The 16,923-nt window shown below is 39.8% G+C and overlaps 1 protein-coding gene across 9 annotated transcripts; it reads left to right on the top strand.

Annotated features, from left to right (window-relative positions):
• Positions 1 to 84: 84 nt before the first annotated feature.
• On the top strand, positions 85 to 16,530 carry LOC113015263 (uncharacterized). 9 transcript variants are annotated; one of them, XM_080296541.1, is made up of 29 exons: positions 86 to 167; positions 1,055 to 1,119; positions 1,204 to 1,269; positions 2,197 to 2,232; positions 2,519 to 2,584; positions 3,322 to 3,351; positions 3,954 to 4,013; positions 5,410 to 5,463; positions 7,064 to 7,105; positions 7,234 to 7,263; positions 8,004 to 8,060; positions 8,152 to 8,199; positions 8,345 to 8,389; positions 10,483 to 10,524; positions 10,713 to 10,748; positions 10,824 to 10,874; positions 11,074 to 11,190; positions 11,298 to 11,348; positions 11,561 to 11,587; positions 11,690 to 11,728; positions 12,984 to 13,034; positions 13,440 to 13,481; positions 13,564 to 13,596; positions 13,694 to 13,753; positions 14,006 to 14,071; positions 14,159 to 14,194; positions 14,963 to 14,998; positions 15,642 to 15,686; positions 16,161 to 16,530. In XM_080296541.1, exons 1-29 carry the CDS (start codon positions 157 to 159, stop codon positions 16,193 to 16,195), a joined length of 1,377 nt encoding a protein of 458 aa, XP_080152667.1. In that variant the 5' UTR covers positions 86 to 156; the 3' UTR covers positions 16,196 to 16,530. The 9 variants fall into 9 exon arrangements, with proteins under 9 accessions (XP_080152672.1, XP_080152667.1, XP_080152666.1 ...); XM_080296540.1 differs by having other exon boundaries at positions 3,954 to 4,022; XM_080296544.1 differs by lacking the exon at positions 2,197 to 2,232.
• Positions 16,531 to 16,923: the final 393 nt, after the last annotated feature.

The raw sequence follows: 16,923 nt of genomic DNA, 5'->3' as shown, positions 1-16,923 counted from the left end.
TAGTAGTTTTAGTCTCAGTCGTATTTGCAGTATTTTCATAGATAGCATGAGCAGCCCCTCCCTTCCTGTCTGAGTATAAATACGAGTGGTTGAAGGAGGAGCTGCAGCTCTTCAGGTGCGTCTCTTTAGCTCAGCACACACCTGTCACACAGCAACATGCTGCCAGCGTGAGTATTTGCAATACTACTATTACTACAAATGTTACTCTATGTACTGCTAAAGATACCAGCATGAGTGATACTACTAATATTACTGCATTTTAAAATAATAATACTGCTCTACACAAAGCTATTGATGACTACTCCTTCATTTTATTCTTGTTATACTGTTATCCTCCTGTGCTTGTACTACCAAAACTGTTTCTACTGCACTATATACTTTTGATACTACTGCTACTAACAATAGTATTAATAATATTAATAATAATAATAATAATGCACTTAACATTGATAAAACTACTAATGCTACTGCATTTTAAACTGCTTCTATTGCCACAACCATTATACTGCTAACACTAATAATACCACCGCATTTTTACTGCAGTAGTATTAATAGTCTACTATTACAACTACTAATAATAATACACTTTATACTGTGAAGACTGCTGTTACTCATATGACTTGTGCTAGTGCTACTATAACTGCACTATACAACAAACACTGCTGCATGTCGGTGTTGTAATACTTTAGTACTTTTGCAGTTCTGCTGTGCTTCATGAAATCATTGGTATTACTTCATCCTGACTGGATGCAGATTATTACTGACTGTTTTTGACTGTCAGCTCATTTGTCCAATCAGATCACTAAAAAAGTTTCTTGTTTTTTGATCCAATCAGAGTTCAGCCATCCTCATTCCACGTGGTGATGGTATTGATTATATTGACAGCGGTTTGTGTATTGATTGATTTCAGCAGAAATGAACTCATTACTAATGATCATTGATGAGGTTTATTGGTGCTGATTATTGTATTGTCCCTGTATCTTATTGATGAGTGTATGTGAGGCTGATTCTGACAGTGTTGGTCAGTACTGATTAATCTCCTCTGTCACAACAGAAATCTATTGATCATGTCCATGGCCGTCTTTTTGACAACAGCAGTTTCTACCGCTCCCTTGGAGGGTAAAAAAAAGAGAAGCTATGTTTTGTATCTTATTTCATTTTATTATTTCTGTTTGGAGAGAAGACTTTCTGTGTGTCTTCCAGAGAAGGAGCTGGAGGAGGTGGAGGTTGAGGCCACAGAGGAGGGGGAGGTGTCCGAGGAGGAGGAGGGTAGGCCTTGTGTGTGTGAGAGAAGCCAGCTTTTATCGTGAAAAGCAGATTCGTGTCAAATTGTTCATGAAGCATAAACTCAGAGTTTATACTGATGACAAAATGAAACCAAACTGAGGTCACACGAATGGAACCTGACCCTCACACAAACCTCAGAGTGAACAACAGCATCATCGTCTGTGATCTTTTCAAACCGGTTTAAACTTAACATAAAGACACAAACATGTCACACATTTCAGTCACAAAGCTTTTTAAAATAACTCTTCAGGCAGTGAGATTCTTTCTTTATTAATGAAACACTATATAACCATGACATAACCTTAGGTAATCAGTGTTTGCCAAATATTACCTGGTGTTGGTTCTTGGGGTTTGTTTGGGTGAGTAAATGTGTGTGAGACATTCTCAATGACCCCTCTTCGGGTCCCTGTTCAAAGTAGAGTGGGTGTGAGACTGTAGGGCTGACAGTGAAGGTTTGGAGAAGGTGGTGTTTGCTGTTTTTGAGGGAAAAATGACAAAATCCAACAGCTTTTTCACAGTACTCAGTCCTCAGAACATCACCTATCTCTCATTTGTGTACTAAAATGTTTTTACTGACACAAATCACTACATCCGGGTCAAGATAATATAGGTTTTCTTTGTTTATTGTTAATTTGTTTGTGTTTGACTGAATTAATTTCAGTGTAACTCCTGTAGGATGCGTGGCCTCTGTCCAGTAAATGAAATATTAGAAATCATAAATCTTCGTGAAGCAGTGAGTGCAGCACATGTGTTAATGCTAAGCTAGGTGACATACGCGCATAGGGGAAAGGTAGAAGGAGTCAGAGGTCAAAAGTCAGAGCAGAAATAAAAAGACACTAAAACAGAGAAGTGTGACATTTGTTTAAAACTTCTAATTAGACATAAATGTTGGATGTCTTCTCTTTCCAGATGATGATGACTCCAAGAGTCAAGATAAGATTGAGGGTGAGAGGCAAAACACACTGTGACCTTTGCCCTGTAGTATTATCTTATAAACCTGCATAAACACAAAGAAATGAAAAGTTCAAACATCAGACTGTTTAAATGAACGTGACGTGAGAACCTTATAAACATCTCTTTAAAAATCTGTGTGTAATATATGTTTTTCAGTCTTATCTAAATGTGTCACAGAATGAAGCTCAAATGATGCCTTTAGGTTTATAATAATATCTGGAAACACAAGCTTCATTCATGCCGAACACCTGACAGTTTGCTCCTCCCCCTCCTGCAGGAGCATTTGGTGGGCAGCGGACCACCACGGCAACGGTGGTGGCAGTGGGGGCTGCTGGGGGTTCAGGTGAGTAGACCTGATCAGGTTTTTCCTTCCTGAATAGTTTTTTTGTTTGTTCCAACTGGTCTCAGGTTTAATCCAGATTAACTGGCTGCTTTTCAGACCAGGATTACCCACTTCCTGAGCTCCTCAGGTTACTGCAGGATGTCCAGAACCACGGCATCACGTACAGGACAAACTCTGCAAAAGCAAAAGTAGCAAATATGTTACTAAACACAAGAAGTGAAGTCTCTGCAGTCTTTGAGAGACTAAAACTCTTAGTTTGTGTTTCTTATATTCATATGTAGCTGTGTACAGTCTAATTTCAGCTAACTGTAATAATCTACTGCCTGTTCATTTTTTAGCTTTATTTGATAAACACAGTGAAGAGAAGACAGGAAGGCAGGAGCAGAGAGAGAAGGAAGAAGGCATGTGGCCCGCGGGTCGGACTCAAACCCAGGCCAGCTCTCAGTAGTATGGCATGTGGTTGCCCGCTCCATGCATTGAGCCAAACTAGCGCTCCCAGACTGTTCATTTTTAAAAGAAATATGAAATCACCATTATGTTAGAAAGTACTGAAAAATAATATTTAGTTTTTGTATTTCACACAAGCGAATATTGAGGAAGAAATGTAAATGTTTTATGATAAAATCGTGCTTCTTTTTTATGGAAGTAAAGATTATAAATGTGTTTTTCAGCAAGAAAACATGAAGATGAGTTTTTGGTGACATGCATGGTTTGACTCAGGTGTATTTTCTCTGCAGGTGTCTCCTCTGACATTCAGGATCTAAGTGGTAAGTTCAGCTAAATGTATAGTTTCTTGAAGATGTTAGAGAAAAGTACAGAATGCTGATAGCTTATCAGAGTCTATCCCAACTTTATTGAGAGACATTCTCTTATTTGATTGAAATATTACTGATATTTCTGTGTTCTGTGTTAGGCTTTTGGCTTTGGGACCTTGTGTAGTCATAGAAAACAGAGCTTCTCTGACATTTAGTTGTTAAACTAAGGTTCACGAAACAAAATAAGTAAGAGTTGAAAATTCATGACGGTTTACTGTTTTTCTCAGACCCTGCTGTACACCCTGACAGTTATCATTAGAAAAAACACTCAACGTCAAATCCCAGAAACTGCATCATGGGAAGCCCCCAGCAATCTGAGGCTATTATAACATAACTAGCAGTCAGGCTCAACTGACTATTTCCATTATCAAAGAGGAAAGTTTTAAGCCTAATCTTAAAAATAGACAGGGTGTCTGTCCCCTGAATCCAAACTGGTTGCTGGTTTCACAGAAGAAGGGCCTGAAAGCAGAAGGCTCTGCCTTCTATTCTACTTCCATTCTAACTCTACGGTCTGAGAGCAAATATACTTGTTTAAAAATGATGTTTATTTTCAGCTTCCAGTGGTCAAACAGCAGGGGGAAGAACACATGAAGGAACAGCCGGAAGCTCAGCAGGTAAACCAGGTGAATCTCATCCAGAGAGAAACGCGATGACAAATATGAACATCTTAGACAGTAAAATGTTTGATTTGAATGGTAATCAGATTTCAGTCACTCTGCTCTGATCACTTCTCTGACTTTTGTTAGGTTACAGTCTCATCAGTGGAAACACTCCCTACTTAAAGGATCGCACAGAAATCTGTGTGGCAATTTAATACTTTTAAGAGACATGTTACACTCCAACCTCTTTACAACGGTTGAACTATCCAGTCATTTTGCTACATCAATACAGTGTAGTGCCTCTACTCAGGACCAGTAAAGATTAGATGGATTCTATAGCGTTTTTCTACTCTGAGCACAAAGCAGGTTCTACAACTTGTCCCATTCATCCATTCTCATAAGCACTTTTTACTTATGCTATTCCTATGTAAGTGTTTCTATCTAACATTCACACATATTTATACTCTTGGTTGCTCTCAAGTGGGGTTAATATCTTGGCAAATGTCTTTGGCCTGTATTTGCATGCAGACTGGATCAGACAAGGCTCAAACGACCAAGCTCCCTATTAGTAGGTGACCTGCTCTATCTCCTGAGCTACAGCCACCTCTTATTGTACTGCAATATCAATTTCAACACAGACTCCAAATATCTACGTAGGTTTGGAAGGAGGTTTTGATTTTAGGGTCTCAGGAAAAAAGTCATCACTGAAGTGAACAACTGGGAACTTGTTACCTTAGGAAAGCTCATAAACAATACACAGTACACAGTCACACAACCTGGAAAATAACACCTGCTCTTCATAGGTGTAAAACAAACAAAATAAAAGGAGAAATGAAATTAAATGAAATTAATAAAACAAAATAAAGTCTTCCTGTTGTAGAATGACAGAAGTCCAGTCTGAATTGTCTTTTAACGTTCCTTGTGACCCAAAAAGCAGTGCCTGTAAGGACGTGTGTGTCCCTTCAAAGCAGTGCTTTAAAGCACAACTACCCATCTACTACCCGGATAGGACTAATAAAACATCTGAATCCCAAGGAATAGCTTGACTCAGCCCTTCAGAGATCTCCCACAATCCAATCGCATGGCTGGCCACACCATTTCACCATCATCCAGAATGTAATTGGGCTGTACTCACCATCAGTGGTTCTCTACAATCCTGTGTTGGGATTTTTCAATACTAATATTGCAACACCAGTTGTTTTTTTCTACTCAGAATTCATGGCCAGGATCTCTTTGTCTTGCTCTGATACACACTTGGCCACCATTACTGGAAACATTCTCACATGGAAGTGTTAGACAATGCTTCCTGTGCTCAAGACATAAGTTCATTGCACGGTCTGTAAGGGCTTTGAACATCTGACCATTTTACTTTTTTTGTATTTAGAAGCTAAAACTGCTCCTGTTGTTACAGGTTCTGCAGCAGCTGAGATCTCTGATGTTTCCACAGCTTTGATCCATTCTGCAGGTAAACAGCCTGGGCTTTTTAAAAAATGGCAGATATGTGGACTTTTATTTTGAAGAACAAACAGGGTGCAGTCAATAACTATATGCGACCTGTATGCATTTGGATGGAACAAAACTTCATGTCAAAACACTGAAATCATCATCAAATGGCATCATGACATTACAAAAACGTAAACACAAGAATTAAGGTGTTTATCATTAGGGGGAAACAAATCCAAGCCTATGTGGCTCTGTGTGAAAAACCTAAGCAGTAATAACTGCAGTCTAGTGTTTGCGATAACTGGAAATAAATGCTGTGGAGGACTTCCCTCTCATCTTTGCAGAATTGTTGTAATTCACCCACAGTGAAGGGTTTTCAAGCCTGAACCACCTTTTTAAGGTCACCCCTCATCTCAACCAGATTCAGGTCAGAAATTTGACTAGGCCCCTCTAAAGTCTTCGCTTTATTTTTCTTAAGCCATTCAGAGGTGGATTTGCTGGTGTGTTTTGGATCATTATCCTGCTGCAGAACCCAACTGCACTTCGGCTTGAGATCACAAGCAGATGGCCAGACATCCTCCTTCAGGTCGTTTTGGTAGACAGCTGAATTCATTGTTCCATTTACCACAGCAAGTCTTCCAGGTCCTGAGGCAGTAAGCAGTCCCAGACCATCACCATACCGGCATCATATTTTACTGTTGGCGTGATGTTCATTCTCTGAAATTCTGTTACTTTTATGCCAGATGTACTGGACATACACCTTTCCAAAAGGTTCAACTTTTGTCTCATTAATCCACAGTATTTGTGAGCAGAGGTTATCATCTCGGAACTCTCTTTTTTCCCCGTCTTGTAGAGTCATGAACCTTAACTGTGGCACGTGAAGCCTGAAGTTCTTTGAAAGTTGTTCTGGGGTCTTATGACCTCTTGAATGAGTCGTTGCTGCGGTCTTGGAGTCATTTTGGTCGGTTCACCACCACACCATCACACCTCTTCCTTCATGGTGGTAACCATGTAGTAGTAGTAGAGAGCATCCTTTCACAGCGGGTGCAACTAAAGATCTAAAATTTGGACTCATCAAAGGAAAGCAGATTTCTACACATCTGATGTCCATTCCTTGTGTTTCATGACCTGAAACAAATCTTTTCTGCTTGTTGCTTTTCCTTAGTAGTGGTTTCTTAGCAGCTTGTTGACCATAAAGACCTCATTTGTACAGTCTCCTCTGAACAGTTGATGTAGAGATGTGTCTGCTTCTGGAACTGTGGGCATTTATCTGAGGTGCTGCATAACATGACTGAATGTCCCAACCCCATTAAGAAGGCAATAAATGCCACAAATAAACCCTGACGAGGCACACCTGTGAAGTGAAACCCATATCAGGTGACTACTCATGAAGCTCACTGAGAGAAGGCCAAGGGTTTGCAGCACTGTCAACAAAGCAAAGGAATCTAAACTATAAGACATATTTAGAGTTATTTATCATTTTTTTCTTTGCTTAATAATTCCATATGTCTTGCTTCACATATTTGATGTCTTCAGTATGTATCTACAAGGCAAAAATAGTAAAAATAAAGATAGTCCATTAAATGAGAAGGTGTGTTAATCGATGATTTCTGTGTTTTAAGGAGACAAGCATTCCTCTGCTTTATCTCACACAGAAACAAATGGTAAGTCCAATTATTACTCTGCTGGCATTTTGAGAATTATTAATTCATTAAGCTCAGCACAACAGCTGACTGTACGAGCCCTTTAGCATAGAAAGCTTCACATCTTTAAACCTGGTCTTTGTCTGCAGGTTCTGCAGGAGCTGGCTCAGAGACCAACAGTAAGTAGCTTTCAAATCCCTCAAACAGAGACCAATCAATAGATCATTGAGTTGAAGACCTTTCAATATGTCTGTGAAGATTCTCAGTTCATTGTAGTCTAAGGAGCTTGGAAAGAAAAGCATCTGGACTTCTTTAAGTTTCCTTGAAGAGGTTTCACCTCTCATCCGAGAAGCTTCTTCAGTTCTTGGGTCAAATGGTGGAGAGCCCCAGATTTAAGCCCTGTGGGAGTGTCCCCCCAAGAAGGACAACAGACCCCCTATTGATCCTCTACCTAATCACACGAACCAAGGTGTGAAAACGGGTGTAGGTCACAATCAGCCAAGGTTTTTGGTGAGCTCATTGTGAAACCAAGCTCCATCCTATTATGTGATTTCCTGAGGTCAAATGGCCAAGGACGTGAGTGGGCGTTAAGGCGTCTGGGAAGCGATCTGGATTATAGATGGTAGACAGTTGGTGTCGTAACCCACCGCCTCTGTTCAAGGATGGTCGTTCACAGTGGACATAGATGGCATTGGCATCTTCGAAAGAGTGACCTTTGTCCTTTAGATGCCATTGTCCCTCTCATGGGGAAACACCCACAGGGCTTAAACCTGGGACTCTCCACCATTTGACTCTAGAACAGAATAAGCTTCTCGGATGAGAGGTGAAACATCTTCAAGCAACTTAAAGAAGTCCAGACGAAAGATCTTACAATCTCTTCAAAAAATTATCAATTCTTGTTTTGTTTTGTTTTTTCGAGGTAATGGACAGAAGCTCCTGAATGGAGGAGGAGGGGGTGGAGTTGGCAGTCAGACAGGTAACGCGGTATGGAGAGGGGCTACAAGGGAGACAGGTGAAACCTATTTTTTAAGAAGCTCAGAGACATTAAGTTCAACTCTCTTTTCCAGATGCTGTGGGATTCTTTCAGGGTGACGTTTCTCACCTGGGTCTTACAGGTGAGTGTCCAGGTGAGGTGTCTGTGACATCACTTTTACTTCATCAGATCCAAGTCAGATTTTTAAGTGCTACAAAGGCAAAGAACACTTCTATGGCTTTAAGGAGGAATCTCTCAGCAGCTGTCATTGACTTTTTCTCCTTTAGGATCCATAGAGCCATCTAGCCATGACTTCCTGCTTGGCATAATGGGTAAGTTCAGCTGCTCTCATTTTACAAACCAATAATTTTCTTAAATCTGAAGCTTGATTTGATGATAAAATCTGAGGTCATTCCAGATACACACTGACTCTTTTGGTCTTTTGCTCCAGCTCTGACTCACAGAGGGATGTGGCGAGTTTCAACACAAACAGGCTTTCTCTGCAGTAGCGGGCTCAATAAAACCTTAAACCCCAGTCAGAGATAATGATTATCAGATTATTAGTCTTCTTTGTTAGGCCAGGCTCTCTGCTTCACTCCCTGAGAGCCCTCAGACAAAATGGGTTATTTCACAGATCATGGTCATTTGTGAGTGACACATTATCAGATGATGATGATGATGATGATTAAAATGTCAAGGAAGAATATAAAAATATCACATAGAGCAAGATGGGGATGTATGTCACAGAGCAGTAAAATATTTTAATGACAGCTAATTATTTTACCTATGAGTATGGTCAATGCTGCTGTTTATTTCTGTAGACACTAAAACTGGTGAGCCAAATTGTGTTACAGGAAGTTCTTTAAATAAAAGGGGATCAGATTCCCAGGGCACAGAGACTACAAGTCTAACAAGAAAAAGTTTATTCATGGAGGTGGAAAGCAGGAATAAAAGCAAACAAAATTCTAAAAAACGTATGCAATAAAATGTTCTTGGTACCCTAAAATCCCCCAAGAACAAATAAAAACAATTCTTAAAACTACAATAAAATGTTCTTTGTACAGTAAAATCCCACACAGTCCAGCAATTCAATTGTCCTACAACCCAATACCAATGTTCCTTATATGTAAAAGTTAAACAGAGGAATTCCTCTTCTGAAGTGGGGACCACCTCATCCCTCCACTGGGCACCCCACATCACAACCCAGCTTGCACTCCGCACTCGAGTCTCTCGCTCGCTGCTTCGCCCTGTAAATAAACATACTGGCCAGAACCATCGTCTGACCTGGCTAATAGCCATGTCATATCTGGCCCTTCCCCTTGCTCAGCCAACTTTCTTTAAACAAGTCCTTTCCCCAGCTGATAGGCCACACCCACACCTCAACAGACGCCTGCTATTTGCTAACTGTCCAGAGTCCACAGTGGATTAAAACAATAGCATGCAAAAAAAAAAAAAAACACTAAAAACATGCAATACAAATATCAGAATGAAATCATGCAAATATAATCAGAACCACACTCACAAATAAACACTAAAATCAGAATAAGACCAATTATAAAGAAAAAAACAAAATACATCTCGGTGACAGCTGCACCTTAGTTGTGAGATCTAAAATTGGATCTATTAAGGCTTCCTGCTACCTGCTGCTCTCTGGCAGGTAGCTAAATGCAGGTAGCTTATATTGCTCTCCTTTTTTTGCTTGTTTGATATATGTATTTTTTGTCTGTTTGTTTTGTTTGTTTTGTTTTTTGCCCTTTATCACTGTTCCTCTTCCCCGCTGTTCGCTCTTCCCCTACCTCTCTTTCATTCTCCCTTTTCTTTCCCCCAGTCATGTCTGTCCCGTGTGTAGCAAGTGAAAATAAAATAAACAATTATATATATAAAAAAAAAAGGCTTCCTGTCCCACAGCCTGATGAAGGAGACATGGAAATCAGATCAGAGTGAATGAATGTGATTGGTTGAACAGGTGTTCTTGCCGTCGATGAGACTTAGCAGGAAATCACAATCAAGTAGAACAATATTCACACATTTTCTAAATAATCACATGAACACATTCTTGTGACAATGTGGTGCACAGCTTGTGCTTCATTTGGTGAGTATGGTATGATTTACCACACATATAAAACATATTCCCACGGCAGAGAATCTCTATTACACTCAAAACATGCTGGAAATAATAAAAATAAATAAAAATAAACAGTGACAATGTGGTTGATTCAAACCAAAACTCTGAATATAACATTTTGCTGATCAGGTGATATTTTCATATGAAAAGAGAGCCTCTTTCATGAGATATAAAGACAAGACACAGATAAAAAGCCATTATTGTCGTTTTGCAGTATACCTGTCAGATGTCTGAGCCAAGAAGAAACACAATAAACATAATTCTGTATTTTATTGTAGTGGAATGTTTCTGTGTTTTTAGGTGGTGATGCTTTCGGTCCAGATGGTCACGTTAACATCCCAGGTTTGATTTCTTTCTGAAACACTTAAAGTGATTCTTTGATTAGTGAACTTAACCATGACTACTAAAGCTGGGGGAAAGGGCTCTGATGTGATTTAGGGTTTGTTGTTGTTGTTGTTTGTTTGTTCTTTTTTGATTGTTTGATATTGGTGTTAATTATTGTTTTGCTTTTTGTTTCTGAATTATCACAGGTAACATGACAGCACCCTCTCACCTGGAGCCTTCAGGTATGACTTCCTCTTCATTTAATAATGTCTGAAATTGGACAAATCACGCTGGTTGATGTTTTTCTTTTGGTTCAGGTGTGACAGCAACTCCACATGCAGATCAGAACAGTCTGAACTCACTTGCAGGTGAGTACAGACTCCTCCCCCACTAACGTCATCCAAATATATCACATGATGTATTTGAACTGTCCAATTATTTTTTATTCAGCCAAAAGCATTATGTAGCTGCTAGTGGCAGTTCAAACACAGCATCTGTGTTTGTATCTCTGCTGTTTCCTTTCCTTGCTTGTTAATCTTTCCTACCTCCTGTTTCCTGGTATTGAAGATCTTGTTCATCATTCTGATACCACCGTTGATCAGCCAGGACCAGATCAAACTTTCCTGAGTTCAGGACCTGACCAATCATTACCCAGCTCTGTCTCTGGCTCCTCCCACTCTGCAGGTTGTGAGAGGAAAGACTTTTACTCTGAAAACCAGATTAACTTTTACTCTGAAGTTTTCCTTCATCTCTTATTTAGTAAAGTAAAACAGCATCTTTTTCCTTTTCAGGGGCAGTGTCTTCATCCTCAACGCACATTGAAGCTCTCAGAGACCAGAAAGGTGATCTCACACTAGCATAAATGTAATCCCAAAGGTTTTAAACTTTACATCAGCTCCACTGTAGACGTTTCAATGTTGTTTCTTTTTTTTCTAAACTTAAATTTAAAAAAAGACACATTATCTGGCACCTGAACTAAGGAAAATATCAATAGTCCCGATCCTTCATTATCTGTTGACCATATTTCATATTGGTGCTGTATTTGTCCTCACAGATGCAGCTGATTCAGCTGATACTGATGGTAATTCCTCAGAGCTTCATGCTCTTAAATTTACTGCATATAAAAATACCTTCAACTATGTAATTATTGTTTGATTTTCTGAATTTACTTTGTGTTGTTTAGGAAACGGTCGACAGACCCTGTTGACAGACACAAATGGAGGTAAACGTTCACCATTTTAGTTCACTTCGATAAAAACATTCAGATCTGCAACAGAACACACCTGAGTAGACCAGACTATCCATCTGTCACCCACCTCGATGATTTGTCCATTCACGGTAGCAGCAGGCTAAGCTCCACATATTATTCTCCTCAACAGTATCTTCCAGTTCCTCCCTGAGAATTAAGAGTCTCTCACAGGCCAGATGAGATATATTACCTCTTTGATTTTCTTCATAAATAAATGAATCATGGAACAGAGGACCCCAAAAAAGGAAGAAGAAAATCCCATCTTTAATCGGAAACAGGCATTATTCATACACTCTGCGTTTGCAAAAGGCAAAATTTAAAAGAAAAAACTCCAACAGGTCATATGTGAAGGGGGGAAAAAAGAAAAACAAAAGAATACATTAAAGACCCGCCTTACTTGACTGTGATCAGTTGCTATGAAGGAACGTATCTTTCCCTTATCTGGATTCACTTACCATAAGATTTATGATCTGGATAAACGTTCACATGAAACTTACTATCTGTCACATTAGCCCAGGGTTTCCCCTGTATGTTTACATAAAAGTGGTAGTGTTGGCTGTATCTGATCAATAACAAAGGTCTCGTGACTCTTGTTCCACAGAAAATGATCTGTGAATGTTACTTACTGGGCAGCACAGTAGTATGGTGGTTAGCACTGTTGCCTGCATTCGACTCCACCATTTGGCTGGTTGTATGTTTTTCCCACGCTTCTTCCCACAGTTCAAAGATATGCAATTAGTGGGATTAAGTTAATAGGTGATGCTAAAGTGTGAATGCCCCCCCGTTACCGTGATAAGGATACTTGGAAGAGAACTGCAATTGCACTCATCCACTGGTCCATCTCAATCATCACTCAAGATTAAGATCCTGAAATACTTAACTTCCTCACTTGGAGCAGCAACACGGAGGGAGTAATCCACCATCTTCTCGCAGAGGACCATGGCTTCAGAGAAGGAGGTGCTGATTCTCAGCTTGGCCCTGGTGTAAGATAATGGTCATGTTCTGAAAAAAACAACAGTACTACCTCATCTTCAAAAAGCAAAAGCCCTCTGTATCAATTTAGTGATTCTTCATTTGAACACAGGTGAACATAAGACATTTGTTGAAAAGTCAGATAGTGGGTTCAGAAGGATTCCTGGCTCAGATCACCCCCTTAGATACTCCTCACACCACCTTCATCGCCAACATTTGTTTCTGCAGTTTAACTTTGCTGTTTGTGTTTCTGCAGCAGAGACAGAAAAACTGGTTTCCTTCAGCGATCTTTATACTGATCTCACAGGTACAGTCTAATCAAGCTAATTATTTATACCAGATTATATGTTGGAATTCAGTGTCTCCATTGTTCCATCGTTAGACTAGTAAACTGTTAACATTATGAGCTAAAAGAAGCTAAAAGTCCGGAGTATGTAATGTTTACGTCACCAGGTCAGGGAGTGGTACTGCTCAACATGAAGCTCTTTAAATGGTTTGAACACTTCTTACAAAAATAGCCTCACATTTTAAGTTATACAATTTTCAGTCAAAGACAAGGCGCACAGGAAGTGCAGGATAACAGCCAAAGTGCAGAATAACTGGAAACCACACCCGAGTCACCTTATCCAGTCGTTAATCTGGAATCAGGATTGTATTTTAAATGATCAGTGAAATAATGTGATAAATAAAAATGTGCTGATGATGTCATCAGGTGGTGCAGAGTCAGTAACCAGGATTAACGTCAATCTCACAGGTGAGGTGAACAGATCAAAAAAAGCTGTTTACTGATAAACAGTGTTAGTAATGGATGAAGCTCTGTGTTCTGTTATTTCTAGCTTCAGGTCTTGGATTCGGGCATGATGTCACAGGTACTACTACTTACTATGACTATGAAGCTCATTGGTTCATAATCCGGTGTGGGAGAGGGGGGTTATCCACTTTCTGTCACATGATCATGTGTTACAGAGTCTCCATCCATTATGATCCAAACTGCGTCTGTCGATGTCACACAGACACATAACCCAGGTACACATATCTTTACATTTGTCTTTACAGTTGTCCCTGGTTCTCTTTGTGCATTTGTGTGCATATCTTTGTGTATGGCCGTCTGTCTCTACATCTGTCTTTCTGTCTGCCTGACTGTAAATCTATCTGTACATCTGCCTGTCTTTCTGTAGGTCAGCCTTTGCATCTGTCTGCTTCTGTACACCTGTCTGTACATTTGTCTGTATATCTAGGTTTACATTTTCCTGTCTGATTCTCCTCTGCTTTATTCAGTTTCAGGCATTCACCCTCACACAGATCTGGTTACCATGACAGCAGACTTCTCTGGGACAGATACAGGTATGTCCATCTCCCTTCAATATACTAACAGTTAATTAACAGACAGGTGAGAGGTCAAAGGTCAGATGTATGTTCTGTGTGTTTCAGTTGCAACAGATCATACAGGAAGGCTTCTCGACTCTAGTAAGTTCTACTATACCTATTCCCACCTAAAAAAAAAAAAGTCCAATTCCAGCAACTTGCCCTAACTCACAAGGGTTGTCACAAAGCCAAGTATGCAACATGCTCTTTATACACTTAGAGGGAGCCTGCAATTAATCGAAGTAATCGAAGTTAAAAAAAAAAAAAGGTTTATTGATCATGTTTTGATCATTTCTTTGATCTTTGCTTATTGATGCTGTTTTAAAAAAAAAACCCTAGATGTCCTTTGTCGCCTCTGAAGGGTGAGGTCTAAGGAGCTTGGAAAGAAAAGCATCTGGACTTCTTTAAGTTGCTTGAAGACATTTCACCTCTCATCCGAGAAGCTTCTTCAGTTCTAAGGGTCAAATTGTGGAGAGTCCCAGATTTAAACCCAGTGGGAGTATCCCACTGTCCAGACGCTTTTCTTTCCAAGCTCCTTCCATTACGATGACCTGGGTGACTGAGAACCTGCACAGACACTCTTACAAATCCGGCAGTTTAAAGTGTGAGCATGAAACAAAGCAGCATCGCTGAGAAAGGTGTAGATCAGTGTCATGTGGTCTATCACGAGGTTCTGGCTCATTCCCGTTAATAAACTCACATTCAAACGCAGGAGAAGATCAAGTTGTGAGGTTTAGTGTTTGTGACTGACTGGGATTGAGTTCATGTTTCAGAGTGTCTGTTCTTATTCTGCTGTAGGTCTGTGTCTCTTTGTGGGTGTGTCAACACCCACTGAATACACAATGTGTGTGTCGTTTTTTTCTTTTGCAGGTCCTCCAGCTGTGACAGATCACACACAGATGGCTGGTAAGTCTTAAAAATGTTCACAGCTTTAAAAGGTTTAGAACACATACCTGAAATACGGACAGAGCCTGTATGTCACGTGGAAACCTATGCCCTCTAGAGGACTAAGACTGCATATGCTCTTTTCCACATTGGAAAATTCCATGTATTCCATGGCTTCTATGTACTAGCGGGGAATTGTAATCTTACCAAGTAGTTAAAAACACACACATTGGGGGGATTCTGTATTTGTGATTTTTGTATAAAAGCATCAGAGGTAATAAGTAAGAAATCTTTGTCATCCTCAGGGTAAAAACATCTAGTATATCAGACCACTGACTAATGATTGCATAGTTTCTTCAGGGGGAGGGGCTTAAGCTTTTCAAGCCTGGGTTAATGCTAAGATAAGTTTCTTCTTTGGTTGTTAATATCAGTATTTTTGTAAAAAATAAATAAATAAATAAATTGCAGATTGGATGAAGAGAATTCTTCCCTCCAAGTGTACTTTCTCCTTTGCATCTGTGCCCCAGAAGGTTCAAAGGTGTGCTGGATGCGGTTTGGGGTCCCATTTTTTGGTTAAAGGATATTTTGCTGTTTGTATCTGATATGAGATCAGGTGCTGAAGGCTTGTTCTTTCTCTTTTCTTGGTTCTGCTTGTTCTCTGCAGGTTCAGTTACTGAACAGTACAACCCATCTGGTCAGGGTCCTGAAGGTTTGTTATCATCACACTCTTGACTCGAATCTTTACAATATTTCATTTAATACATTTTCTCTATCACTGAAGATGTCCTGAGCAGTCTGATGTTTCCTGTTTAGTTTACACTTTCTTTGTATTCAATGTTCATCAAACCCTGAAACTGATTTTTATTTAAAAGAACCTTATGTCAGGGTCATGAAAACCCTGCAGCATCAGTACTGGATGTGTTAGATCTGTCCCTCCAGATCCAGATAGTAAAAACTCCCACATAAATTCATTATGTGTTTTAACTCATACCAGAGGGTATAAAAATGATCCAAAATATGATCCATTATTTAAACCGTCTATTGTAGCATGCAACAGAGAAGCTTTGCAAACACATGCTGGAACATGTTGAAAACGTGTGTTAATTAATATGTTTGTTCGGAATGTTTTTATTTTTATTGTTCTCATGTGAAGCTTTTCACTGAATCTTAGTTTCTCGTTCAGGTACAGAAAATGTGGAACTGGAGGATACCTGCTGACTTCCACATCAAACCGCGAGTTCGCTTCCTGCGTTACCGTTTCCAGTGTACCGACCAATCAGCACGGCCAATGAAATCTGACCCCTCCCACTAGCTGTAGGCCCCTCCAGTGAATGGCAGCAGGTGTTTTTTTGTTTGTTTGTTTTTTTAATATTTAAAAATGTCGGTTTATAGACATTTATTTTGTCTTAGAGAATCATGGAGGGAAAGTAAAGAAAATTAGTCTCAACAGTGTGCTGATTCAGATTTGATCTGATGACAAAAAGGAAGTGACATGTTCATTGTAAAACATGGTTTAAAAATTCTGTAATAAATGTGTTTGTTGAACATCAAAACTGAGAATTTGTCTTTTGCCCAAACTGGTGACTAAACTGTCGTCCTGGATTTTGTGAGCTCTGAATAAATCTTATTATTCATCACTGATTGAAGAAAATAAGAACAACCCCAGGTTTCTTAGACTCCATTTCTTCTGCTATCTGGACCACCACGCCACATGATGTCCATCTAGTTGACACAGCCCAGGTCCACATCACCCTGAACCCTGGTGAAGGTCTGGTCTGGTGACCCCAGTATGACACTATAAACAGATTACTGGAGGCCAGCATGATCATCCCATATCAGTCATCATGGAATATGCCAATACTTCCCGTCTTTATGGGCCCAGGTAAGGGTAGATGAATGGTACAGGATTTTAGACCCGTGAACAACACCACAACACCAGACGTTCT

Source organism: Astatotilapia calliptera, chromosome 22, assembly GCF_964374335.1.
Source record: "Astatotilapia calliptera chromosome 22, fAstCal68.1, whole genome shotgun sequence".
In the NCBI taxonomy this organism is placed as follows: Eukaryota; Metazoa; Chordata; class Actinopteri; order Cichliformes; family Cichlidae; genus Astatotilapia; species Astatotilapia calliptera.
The sequence above is the reverse complement of the archived record's forward strand: the minus strand, read 5'-3'. Positions and strand labels throughout refer to the sequence as shown.